At 33.6% G+C, this 13731-nt stretch overlaps 1 protein-coding gene across 2 annotated transcripts in view; it reads left to right on the top strand.

The window, feature by feature from the left end:
- LOC106717952 overlaps positions 1-13731 on the top strand; it is a 129384-nt gene that overhangs the window by 94659 nt on the left and 20994 nt on the right. For both annotated transcript variants that reach the window (XM_045680437.1, XM_045680436.1), the window contains 2 exons: positions 1591-1780; positions 3145-3266. In XM_045680437.1, the coding sequence (XP_045536393.1) occupies positions 1591-1780; positions 3145-3266 (312 nt within the window). The remainder of the gene's footprint in view (positions 1-1590; positions 1781-3144; positions 3267-13731) is intronic.

Below are 13731 nucleotides of genomic sequence, written 5' to 3' on the forward strand. Positions count from 1 at the left end.
CGCTAATTTTCTGTAACACATGAGGTCTGAAAGTTTTGGCGAAAGATAGCTAAGATTGTTTGGTATCTACCCCAATGTAGTAAAAATAAATTAAAAATTTTAAATGAAGACACTTAACGTTACTTTTTCGAAAACAATCATTGGATTCCAACTTTCTAAGTAAACCGCAGTAGATAGTATCAAAGCGATGATTATCTTATTTTCATTGGGCCAGTGCTCGAGGCCTCACCTACCGGGGCACCAGCACAACTCCAAACACTCCACTATTATTCTCTCCATAATGCTCGTAAACGTATTCGATGTTTACTTTCTAAAATAGATCGTATCCGTGAGCAATATAAACATGATTTGTTACATTTCTCTCCTTTGCCCTTATTCAATCTATAAATAGTCGTTTTAAATTTATTTTCACCTATAAAGTGAAACGGGAGCAATGCGGAAATAAATTGTAAGATAAATGGCGGCACCTCTGCCCGGTGGGCGCGGTGGGACGACGCGGGGTGTCGGGGGAAGTGCGCACGCGCGCCCGATCGTGTTCATTTCACGCGCGCGCGCCTCCGTCTGAAATTTACTCGGAATTAGTGAGCTTTTGCTTCTTTTTTAGTGCGCTGAGGCAATTAAAAAGATAGATTGCAATTTGACCCGCGACCGGTGAGCGTGTCGGCGTAACGTTATTATGATGAATGCGAGTGGTCTGGATCAGATAAAGTGTATACTTAGACCGGCCTCAGCGAGCCACTTGACCAGCTACCGAGTAATTGAGTTTGTAAATGTCACAGGTCGACTCGGGGTTCGCAGCTCGCACGTTGTGTTATCTAGAATAACATACTAGAGGCGCGCCAAGTGGTTCATAAGTAACCATTCACAATTTAAAACGAGATAGGAAAGCATGCGGCAAGTAGGACACTTTCTTATAGAACAACGTAATTATCTTAGATATTGTTAGTCTTCAGTTATTAACTAATAAAGTATCACCCGATTTCGAAAAGTGAATAGTAAAATCCACATCAAATTCTCGACTTATGTTCTACGTGGCGCATTGGAATCCGGTCGGTCTTAAATTACGATGCAATACCTCTATCTTATCAGTTATCCATCGCAGAGCGCCTACACGTGTGATTTTAAAAGTATTCCGAGCTTGCTTTGCTATGTCTACTCGATACGTTGGTTCCCACGCGGTCTAGTCTATTTTCTGATTCTCACTCAAACTACTTTAAAATGGAGCTTAATTAGTATTGGGAACGTAGTAACTTTTACCGCATTCCGAATAAGAAATGTTGCTAGGGTATCAATTCAACTTTTTTCCTTACGGCAAGAGTATATCTATATATATAATTTATGTTACATTCATAAACTAAACAGTTGCGTAGGTACACGGTAAAAAACTTCGGAGTGGTAAGCAGAATGTTATTTTTTCAACTTTACAATTTTGAAAACGATTTTAACACATTTAATGCTTAACAAATACTCTTTAAGACGTCAAAATCGTAGTGGCATAGAACGTGTTCAAAGTGACCAATCCGAAGTTGTACCTCTTAACTATAAGACTCTTACGATTGGGGTAACAGTAACTAAGTCTGTATTCAATAGACGCTGTTGGCGATATCGCGAGTGGGTCGAAGCGGGCGGTCGCGGCGCAAGCGGCTGGTGGGCAACTCCGCAGAGCATTCTCCCCTGGACCTGTCTGCGGCCAGCGAGAGCGCCGCCAAGCGCGCCCGCCTCTCCGCCAGCCCGAGCACGCGGAGCGACAGCGATGACCGGGACAGGGTGTCTAATGAAGGTAAATAAATATTATTATAGTACATAGCAATACTAACCTAATTCGGTACGTAAAAAAGAGTACTTATGACTCAAGCGTTGAGTATGTACATAGCACCTCCCAAATCATATTCCGCATGGTAATTATACCAGTAATAGGTCGAGAAAAACAATACTCTTCTATCTGTCTTGCTAAACTGCCAGCTACTATATTACGCTATATGTATGTAAATGTATAGACAGTCACCCTCTATTATTGTGATCGTGTGATAAAATGTCGAACATTGTGATAGCAATATTTAAAATGCTTACGATTTGTGTAATTATTATTTTATTCAACGTATTAATAATTATTTCTCGCTAAATTTAAACAAAGGCAATCATAGACAAATAGTAATTCATTCTTAGATTACAGCGATAATCAGTGGTTTTAACTTTATTACCCTGTGACGTCATTCGTGTGGTAACTTTGAACTATGCAAATTTTGCTCTATGAACGCACAACATCTTACAATAATAAATCACGAATAATTACCATCATGAACATTATCTGACGACTACAATTAAATTCATTTATCATGCATCTTTGCTGCATGAAATAAAACAACGTCGTTTACTAGCAGTTGTTCGCAATTTTCCCTTGCAGAATTAAAAAAATCTAGTAATAAGCCAGTGTCACCTAAGAATAGTGTATCTTCCAATTCGTGAAATATTTTTTTAAATCGATTCAGTAGTTTCGGAGCTTATTCAATTCGAACAAACAAACTATTACATCTACTACTAATACTAGTATAGAATAGTGACACTAAATATGCTTTAGTTATACTTATAATAGTTTTTATCGTTATGTCATTTACTTTAATTATTAATTTTTGAATTAACGTAAACTTCGTTTCCTTTTTCAAGTATTAAATTTATCTATTTTAATTCTTTTTTTTTTGTTATTCAACTTTAAAAGGTAAAAAATGTTCAGCTTCTTAAAAGTTCCTAACAACAAATCTCATTTAGCAACATATAAAAGCTTCCAATCAATACGGACAAGCAAAAAACTAATATAAAAAGCATGCTGCGACAAAAAAGCGAAATTGCGTTTATCGACCAACGAACATTAGATATGGTACGCGTATTCTATACCTATCAATTAATTATACAGTGAATAAGGCTCTTTATTTCAATACTGATGGTGGATTTTTTTTATAAGACAATGTCACATACGAAAATTTCAAAACTACTTAAAAAACTTGACATGGGAGAGATGGAACAAAGGATTGCTATAAAACTGTAATAATGTAAATAAAAAAGGAGCAAGAGATATTTCCCAGAATCATTCCAATTTCGTCATATCTTCTAGTCTAAGCTTGAATTCTTATTTATATTGGTTAACAGATCGTAGCGAGGCGCGGGGCGACTGCTTGTGTGCGGAGGCGCGTGCACGGCTGGCCGGCTGGTCAGTGGACGATGTACACGACTTCGTCAGCTCTATAGACATCTGTGCGGAGTACGCCTCGGTGAGTACATGCATTTTATATAGTAGGTGTCAACAAAGTGGCCTGTAGTAATGCTACTCTACAGTTTGATAAAGCGACTCCAAATCTATCCCATTTGTAAATAACGTACAAGTCTACAATAGTCATCAAACAATCGTAAAAAATAAATACATACATAATATGTAGTCTAAAATATTTATATATACATATCTGTCAAAGATAATCTTCTAGTTATAAGTTAAACATATAGATAAAGTACTATATACAATTTAACATAGTCTTTAGCCTATTATCATTTATAATGCTTGTAAAATTAAGCATAATGAAGACGCAAATAAATGGCATATACGTTCTAACATCGTTAACTCAAGCATCAAACAAGTGAAGTACATTCACAAACGTATACTTTCTTACAACGTAATAAAGCTTAGTAGTAATAAAAATGTACACAACTCATTGCTCCTAATTACACCTTACACAGTTGCACTAGTAAATCCGGCTGCGAAGTATACAGCAGCTAATTATAACCACTATTCAACATCTATTATTCATCAAACCCGGATCACGACCAATCATAATAAAACTGAGTCCAATAAGTGTCTTAATAATTTTTACGTGGGCGTTTGCGCGTCGGGTAACAATGAAGTCGTCAGACGTCATTACGCCGGGAGAAACGCGCCAATCTCCACAGGCCTCAATCACGACTACATGTATAATCATTGTTTCTACACATCAGATCCTATCACCATTATAACTTGAGCCACTCACGAACAATGGTGGCCGTCACTTGAAGCCAGACAGCGTGTCTGCGTCAACTGGCTAATTGCTACTGATTGAAGCGAGTAAAGCTTTGTGACTTGTTTGTAGTTTTTCTTTGACATTTTATTAGCGTTATTTACTTTTTATTCTTTAATGAGACTCTTAATGGAATTATTCCGTTTCAGCTCATTAGTGACTTCGAGCTTAAAAATGTTAGAGCTTATGCATTTCGATTTTTTTTTCAAGTTTCCATCAATGGATGTCCGATATTCAAAGACGACTACTAGTGACCGTAATTATGAAAATTTATCACTTAGGTATTAACAAGTTTTTTCTTATAAGTTTAACTTAATATTATAACTTATTTCATTATTTTTTATGTTTCATATTTTTACATGTAATGAATAAATAAAAACACTGGAAAGGTATTAGTTTCTTTCAGGAGCATTACTAATTATAACTTAATCATCACTACAGTCACTACAGTGATTACAATCAATAAAATATTTTCCAATTAATACAATTACAAAATTAAATATAAGCGCGATGTTTCTAAAAATATAACTTGACTTTTGTGTTGTCAACCAACATTAACATTAACAGTATGCGACAAATCTACTATAAGTCTTTCAGGATATTATTTTAACGTCATATTCATTATTACTCGGTTATCGAACGGCACTAAACAAGGAATCCAATTGGATATTACCAGTTATATTTATTGTTCGACTCGCAGTTATAACGATTATCGATGTATCGATTGCCACTGCGCTACTCGTTATTATCGATTTACTACTCTTTCATAACAGACTAATAAATTACTAACCTTTAATTAAATACTGTAATTTATTATTGACTCTATTTCATTTGATACAAAATTATAATCGATAGTTTGTATCGTTCGTAAGAATATTTTATTTCGTGTCATTTAAATCATAAAAAAATAAGTTAATCGATTTGACATCTGTCAGTCAACATTATTGGAAATATAAATCGATAACTCGATCGTAAATTATTATGAGATAATCTATATCTATCTATCTATATATATATATAAAAAAAAGTCGTGTTAGTTACACTATAACTCAAGATCGGTAGAACTGATTTAGCTGAAAATTGATGGGGAGGTAGCTTAGAACTTCGAGACGGACATAGGAAATTTTTTATCTTGTGTGCATTTTTTTATTCCGCGCGAACGAAGTCGCGGGTAAAAGCTAGTACGATTTAAATTATTTGGTCACATTCCTGCTGCATCGTTCGTGTAGCATATTCCTTATGATGTGTCGCATACGATCCCTCGAAGGTATTCCGCATTAAAGTAATGCCACACCGAGGCGTCCGTGTAGGCGAGACTGCGACGTCCCTGTCCGGGTGAAGGCTGTTGCTTTCGTTTTGTCAACTTGTCATGCTTACGCGCAGTTAATGGGCGCATTATAAATGACGTGTTTTAGACTTATAATAATTAATCCACTATTTTAATTCAATTCGAAATACATTTTGAAGTCAAAATTGCGAAGTTTTAAATAAATTATATTTCAATTGGTATGCTAGAAATTAATAACACTATACTGTAAAATTTGCAATATCTATATTATCCATTTTTATTGTTAACTAGCTTTTACCCGCGACTCCTTCCGCGCGGAATAAAAAAAATGCACACAACATAAAAAAAGTTCCTATGTCCGTCTCCTAGTTCTAAGATGGGGAGGTCCCCATCAATTTTCAGCTAAATCAGTTCGACCAATCTTGAGTTATAAATAGTGTAACTAACACGACTTTCTTTTATATATATAGATTGTTGTTACAATCAAAGTACAATAAGTTATTGAATTTTAAAACTCATAAGAAACATATAATTTCTTTTATTTCTAAATCAGCTTATTAACAAATTATTAAATCAGTGACAAGACTTAACATTTGTTGGGACTAATCATTTATCACGTAAGTCTTAAAGCTATTTTGAATGTTATAAATGCCCACTATCATAAACATGCACCGAATTTTTATGTTTCAGTAATACTTATTACTTAAAAATATTTGGTAACTGAGGTCAATATCGCGCGCTGACTACTAATTTTTATTCAAATAAACTAAAATTAAACGACATAGTTGTTATGACATGACATAGTAGACATGGCCTTGTTTAACATAGTACAGATTTCTCAGATTTAATGTTGACTATTTAAATTCGAGTCACTTTAAGCTCTTTATATCTCTAATATTTAAAAATGCAATTTTAACAACTAAAGCGCAAGCTATATTGAATATTACTATTACTTCAACTTATATCCAAGCAAAGAAAATGCCAAATAGTGAATAAAAAAAAATAAAAAAAAAAATTGGATACTTAACCGATTCACTCAAGTAATATCCAAGACGTGACAACTTCTCAAGCATATTTTTTTTTTAATTAGTTGATTATAAAGTTTAAGCTGGTGGCTGGTTCAATGAATTTCATACAAATTTTCGCGCCTTACATCACTATAACCATACAAAGCTGGCACGATAGCAGAGACGGCGTGACGCGAATGCCGCCATAATTGTACCCTATAAAGTTGCACAAGACGCTGCAGAGGCGAGTATGGAGTCGCATACATTATGTCAACGTGAGCCAGTCCCGAACACAACGTGGGAAACTCTACGATGATTTTAAATTTCCATAATATTTGTATCGCGAAATTGCACAAATGTAGTGAGCGGCATTCGAATCTATTCAAAATTCAGCAGCAGTACGGATGGTCAACTGATTATATTTCATATTTGTGTTATGTCCTTGTTGTATAATTTAGAGTTAAACAGCTGCACCGCTTCCTGACTTTCAACTGTGAAGGCAAAATAATCGTTATAGTTGTCCGGGATAAAGTGCTTCACGAAATGCGTAATCGTACTGTATACTTCGTAGAAAATAAATTCTCTCATAGTAGTCTAGTAGTATATATTTTAAATGAAAAAAAATGTAACAGCAGATCTTGAAATAAAAATAAGATGTCAATTTAATTGTAAACTCAAACCATAGCATTGATATGATTGACATCTAACATGTAAATCTTTATATTTACGATTGTTATTCAAACTAGAACTGTAGGCGGTTCGATAGGGCCGTATGTCAAGTAACAGTAGCGAGCATATCGCGTTACCTCGTTATTTATTTGTAACAAGGGTGTCATGGCGAAATGTATCGCGGCAAATTAATCGCTACTGGCCATATAATTTCTACTCTACAGGCGCATGATTAATACAACGCTACCGAGTTTTCTATCCATAGATTACTGGCATCGTGTTGATGTATAATTATTCTAGTTTAAAAGCTTGCTCATAACAATTCCGGCATTTGTAAATAGTATTAATATTACTCTAATTAGTTTAATTACAAGTAACTTGTACGTAATTGGGTGTCAACTTTCCTTATTAAATATGCTAGTTATGTAAACTATTTTAATTCAGAGATTACAAGTTATCGACATGGTTACTCCTTATATTTTAGAACTTGTTATAAACACAACTTTATTTTATACAACATATGTCTTATCGTGGGTTTCTGAGACCAAAATATTGTTAGTTGTTTGTCTCTGTTTTGTATAGAGATTTTGGTGTCTTAAGTCACCGGTAAGTGATTTAATTTTTTAAGATTTAAATCGCCTAAATATTATATTCGTCTTAAGACGAGTGCTTATTTATATGACACACGTAAAATATTCGGTTTAATGGCCTTATATTGTAATTTCTAAGCAATACAGACTATAGATAAAATGTTTTCTATTTACTTATTTGTTTTAGCTAGCAAAACTGTATACAAATAATATGCGATGCTTTTGACATTTTAAAACGAGTATTAACCTAAGAACGTGAATATTTGCCGGCTTTACCACATAATTCACAGAGCGGTGGTAATTTTTCACCGAAATTCGTGATCGCATCTGACCCGATCCGCGACGCGTATCCGAACGGGTCGCCATCTTTATCTGTCACGGTGCTCGAGTGCGCGCGTCAAATGTTGACTTGTGCAACATTTCGTGCGTTTACTTGCCATCTTCATTTCAGCAGTATCTATAAAATTAATAAAATTTGAGTGCCTCTAAGTAATATTAAAAAACAATTTCATATTTACCGAACATGATGTATTTGCGTTGCTTTTCAGGAAAATCTAATTTTTTACCAAGTCTGCAAGTCCAAGTTTGTACCGGATAATATCCAAAACTACTCGACAGATTTTGACGGAACTTTTAATGGTAGACAGGTAATGGATGCGGGTGTAACATAGCCTACTTTTTTCTTTCTTTTTTTTTAAACTACAAACTGACGAAGTCACGGCCAACCGCAAGTTGTATTACGAACTTATAAGTTCATTGTTACCATCAAACAGTTTTTTCTTTTTAGCAACAGTTTTCAGTTAATATGTAAGTCTAGTACTCAACTCATTTTCACCCTTAGTAAAAATTAAATTAAAAAATAATATAAATTAAAAAAAAATTGATATTTTTATTTGCAAGGAAAATAATAATAGAAGAAATACGAAAAAACCATACAAAAAAGTTAAGATATCCTTGGAGCTAAGTTAATTGCGAATTGATTTCAATTCGTTCTGTTATACCAGAGTTAGCTCTTCTAAACTTAGCATTATATCTATATATGACAGGAATAGATTCAGTGAAATCTCCTCTACGATGCGTGGGTTAGCTTTAGAATCGCACTGCAATTGCTTAACACCATTTAGGTAAGTTCAAATCGCGTGTCCTGTTATACATAATCCTAATTGCGCTTTGTAACGACGGCACAGCAGTCGTGCGTTCGTGCTCGCCTCGCTTGCAAAACTTCTTTATACAAATTACACATTTATATTCAACGGGAGCGGTAAATCTTGCAATCCTCTATGATCTATATCTTAAATCAAGTGAGACGATTATTGAAACTTTAAAATCATATGCCAGGAATCCGTACTAGAGTAAATATATTGTTCATTAAAATTCTTAACAATTTCGTTGTGTATTCCGTTTTTCTTTAATGATAAAAGTATCATAAAACCATAAAGTTGATCTTAATTAATTTTATTGCATTAATAAAGCTGATCATCCTTTATTAATGCTATAAATTTAAATATCTATCTGCTTTTATTTTAAAATAAATATGTTTTAACTGAAAATCTCAATAATTAATATCTAGATAGAATACATTGTATCAATATTTACTGTAAACATGTATCCATTAAAGATATTTTCATACAAATTGCCTTGTGATTGGTAAAGGTGAGAGATATGCTTTATTTCACAACACTAGTGTTTGTATTTTGGAAGATGTATGACATCCATCAAAAGATATGTCGCTGCAATTAGCACGACGTTCAAAGCAGTCGATTGCGAGTCACGATTAAACTCTGACATATAAACATGTATATTAATATCAACTTGTTGACAGTTATTGTTGGAAGTTTATGCAAAATTAAATAAAGGCCTTTCTTCTGATTTTACATAAAATGTTTAAAAAAAAGCATGAAGTTCTTTTTGATAAGGTTTTGACACATCTTCTAGGGTCTTCGAGTTGTTATAAACTGTATTTTATGTGAAATACTAACTGGGAAACTAGTCAAATACTAAAACTAGGATATATATTTAAAAAAATATATTATTGAAATACGTAAGTAACAAAACTACGTATAAAGTCACGCCACACACGTCTAGGAAGTGGCCCTGTAATCAGACATCAAGCAGCCATCAAAACATTCAGATCCATTTGTAATATCACCTAGAAAACAAACAATACACCCACCATCACCGCGAGCTAACACGACTTAACAAAAGCTCAACTATTGTTAAACTAAAATACAAATAAAACAGTTAACGTAATCTAATTCGACGGAACGATACTCCTTATTCCAGTACACTTCGGTTGAAAACTATTAAATTTATAATTCGTAGACTGTAAAGTTAAAATGGTTTACAAAGAGATGTAATTACTATAATGGCCGTACCGGTCATATTGTTACGATTTAAGTCGTGAAATCAATAATGTCGGGTCGTCTTCTCACATGTCTGCATCATTCGTTGCGCGCTCCGATCACCTCACTCGATTTCACTTCGACACTTTTAGTTTTTATTACATCTCACTCTGTACTAGTTTATCAGCCTTTGTCACGAAATCATCGACTGATATTGTGAGAGAAAATCGTAACAATTAGAATTTCTAATTAAATGGGAAAGTAATTTTTTTATATTTCGAATTTCACGGTAACCTATAATAAACTTTAAAACTTTATGGATTAACCTTCCTTTGTTAAATATATAATGGACGTGTTTAAATATTTAGTTATTGGCGAATAGAAAGCTTATATTTTTATTTATTTTTTAGGAAATATGACACCATATCTATCTCCAATAAAGACTAGTGGTAACAACTGTCAAAATATAACAAAGTGTCAACACTTACTGAATTAAGCATTTATAAATTTAAATGTCTCTAGCTAACCTTAACATTTCTCTTAAACGAATATCAAACCATTAAATGGTCAGCTTATATCTTTCATAACAATCTCGTTATTCATTTTTTCAAATGGCTGTTTCAAATGAAGTGTAAATTATTGTTCCGGTTGGCGTACTGGCACCATACAAGTGTTGAGGTCGTTTGTAACGCGTTTATTTACATCGCAAGCCATTTATCAACGGCTACCTTAAAGACGTTAAGTCCTTTCTATTTAACACCAAAGTCGTGAGCTGTAAAGAGAATCTATTTATTATAAATACATTATCAAATGTACCGATGATAATTCGGCAGCGAGTGTATATTACCATTAGTTTATGTTTAAAACCGCTTTTGTACCACGCGAATACGAATCGTATGCAATTCTATTGAAGAACCACGATCGTTCAATGGAAAGTTAAAACGGTTTCGTCTCGTGTATTGACGCAACGAACGTGTACAATTCATTAGCCTATTAAAATGATCTGGGTTTCAAAATAAGTCAATCGACATGAAAACTGATGATTAACCGATATCAAAATATTTCAATTGACTTTGATTTCACATTTAAATGGACGCGATTATAAACTTTTAAATATCTTGTTATTATTTATGTTTGCTCTATATTAGAAAATGCTAACTGTAAAAACTTTGTTGTAATCGAATCTTGACAGTTTTCTAGCTCTACCGAAAATTATACATACATATATACTAACTGTCGCCCGCGTCTACGTCCGCGCACAATTAAAAATAAACCTGTGCATTCTTCCAGACTATGGTCTACATCTGTGCCAAACTTCGCCGTTCCGGAGATACCTTCAAACAAACATCCATCCATCCATCTACACTTTCGCATTTATAATATTAGTAAGATATTAGTAAGATAAACGCAGATTATATTTCAATAAAACTATTGCTGAGCTCTGATTTCTTTAAAGGTTATGTTAAGTACGTATGTCCATTCACGTCCAAAAATATTTGTTTGTTTGGAAATCATCATGACACATTTTTCCTAAAAAAAAGCGCCACTCTCGATACATAAATAATATTCGGTCTTGATGAACTGACCGCACGGAAATGTAACATGAATGTAAAGCAATTTTTCAACATATCGTAAGCACAATTAAACACGTCTTGTATCACTCATTCACGAGTCTTTCTATTAAAGACATGCGAAGACGCTCGCGCAATGAGATTAGAAAAAAAAAAATCTCTACGACATCAATAAATTTCAACTCTCTCATTTTATATTTTAGTTATGGTTAATTTTGAGTTGGCACACTTTTTTTATCTAATGATGCTTTAGATTTATAACATTTATCGAAGTAAATTAGAGCTAAGTAGATGTTTCATATAATGGCACCTTTTCACTGAACGAAGCGTCATTTTATTGAATGAATGATTGATGAGTGAATGATTCTATTATTTTATGGTCATATTATTATGACCAGTATACTTGTACTATTTGGTGAAATGAATCTTTTGAAAAAACGCATATTTTTTTTTTTTTGAAGAATAAACAAAAGATATTAAAAACAAGAATCCATTTGTAGATTACTAATTATTGAGAAGAAAAATGTATAAAATAGTAATACCTTTCTCAGAACAAATTCTCAGGCTTTATTGCGCTTAGTTTTGTAATATTTCTCGGACAAGTCCATTCTTGTGTAATTCGTATCTGTTCCTAGACTAAAATATTTTATCTTAGTTTAGAGCGTGTTATCGTCTAACATACATCCATTCGCTCCACGGTACAGTGTAAACGGTCCACTAAACCGTCTTTACGCAATAACACACCATTCTACTAGAATTAATCGTTGTTTAGCGATAATGTGTTTCAATTGATTGTAGAATGAATACGGAGCTTTCTCCTTAGATTGTTTAACCGCTTAATGAAGCTTAGGTACCATCTGTTGCGAAATCTGTTCAACTATACGATTATTTCGGAGCACCTGCGTGTTGAGTAACATCTGGTGATACGACTATACAATAACTCGGCGTGCGAACGACAATGGCTCGATTTAAGATGCCTGCAATACTTCTGGTTATACTTGTTGTCACCTTGTTACATTAGACTTGATCTTTTACGTAATTAATTACAATGCGACATTAATCTTACTAATATCATAAATGCGAAAGTTTAGATGGATATTTGTTTGAAGGTATTTCTAGAACGGTTCAACGGTTCTTGATGAAATTTGGCACAGATGTAGAACATAGTCTGGAAAACATAGGCTATTTATCAAGTTTTTTTTTAATTCCTCGCGGACAGAATCACGGGCGACTGCTAGTCTATTATAAGGATTACGCTTAAAGTTAAGTAAACTTTTAAAATACCGATTCGAATTTATTTAATTTATATTTTTAATCGATTCGACTGAAATGCGAGTTGTTAGTACATTACCACTTATTATGCATATCGATAACACTAACCATCGTTATTTATCATCTATTAAAATTGCGCCATTTGATTACGAACATGACACTAAATATAATTTACGATAAGAACTTTAAGCTGTACCCATAAATATAGTTGTGTAACCTATAAAATTGCTCTGACCGTGTAAAAATTATATTGAAATTAGTTTCCTTTACTTTTGACATTTTGTTAAACAAACATATTTAAGAAATGAAATATTTAAAACTGTCAGAATTATATTCTTAGATCTCCGATTAAAATAATTTTAGGTGATTAAACAAAATTTTTTTGCTAATAGTTTTTATAAATGAATCAATTGCTATTTTAAAAAAGAAATAAAACAATTTCAACAGATTCCAAGTTCAAAACGTCAAACTGACACTTCTATGCTGTGACATCCGTTCGGATACTTGCAGCATAGACTATAAAATAAATTAAGAGTAGAACGCTCGGCGGGCGCTAGGCGCTCGGAACGTGTGTGTTCGGCCCAGTCCGATGCGAGATGGATAAGCAAGCGGCTAATAGGAGACCGACGGACCACCAATAACGACGTCCACCATGTCGTACACGCTTTCGCAATGTTCCTTTAGGAACGTCCGCCCGTACATTCGTAATTTGTGAAGGGTAGTTACATTTTATGGACGGATGCCACTCACGGATGCGCTGCAAGAACGTGATTCTATTCCACCTTCTATAGTCTGCATGGACAATTTAAAATACATTTGACCTTTTGGTTAATGAACAAAAATATTAAAGTTGGAAACCATGCTAATAAAATTTTCAATAAAGATTCAGATTGTCAACTGTATAAAGTTTCACTTGATCATTTAATAACCAGACTTCCTTATGTTTTTACGC

Source organism: Papilio machaon, chromosome 13 (genome assembly GCF_912999745.1).
Source record: "Papilio machaon chromosome 13, ilPapMach1.1, whole genome shotgun sequence".
NCBI classification, from domain to species: Eukaryota; Metazoa; Arthropoda; class Insecta; order Lepidoptera; family Papilionidae; genus Papilio; species Papilio machaon.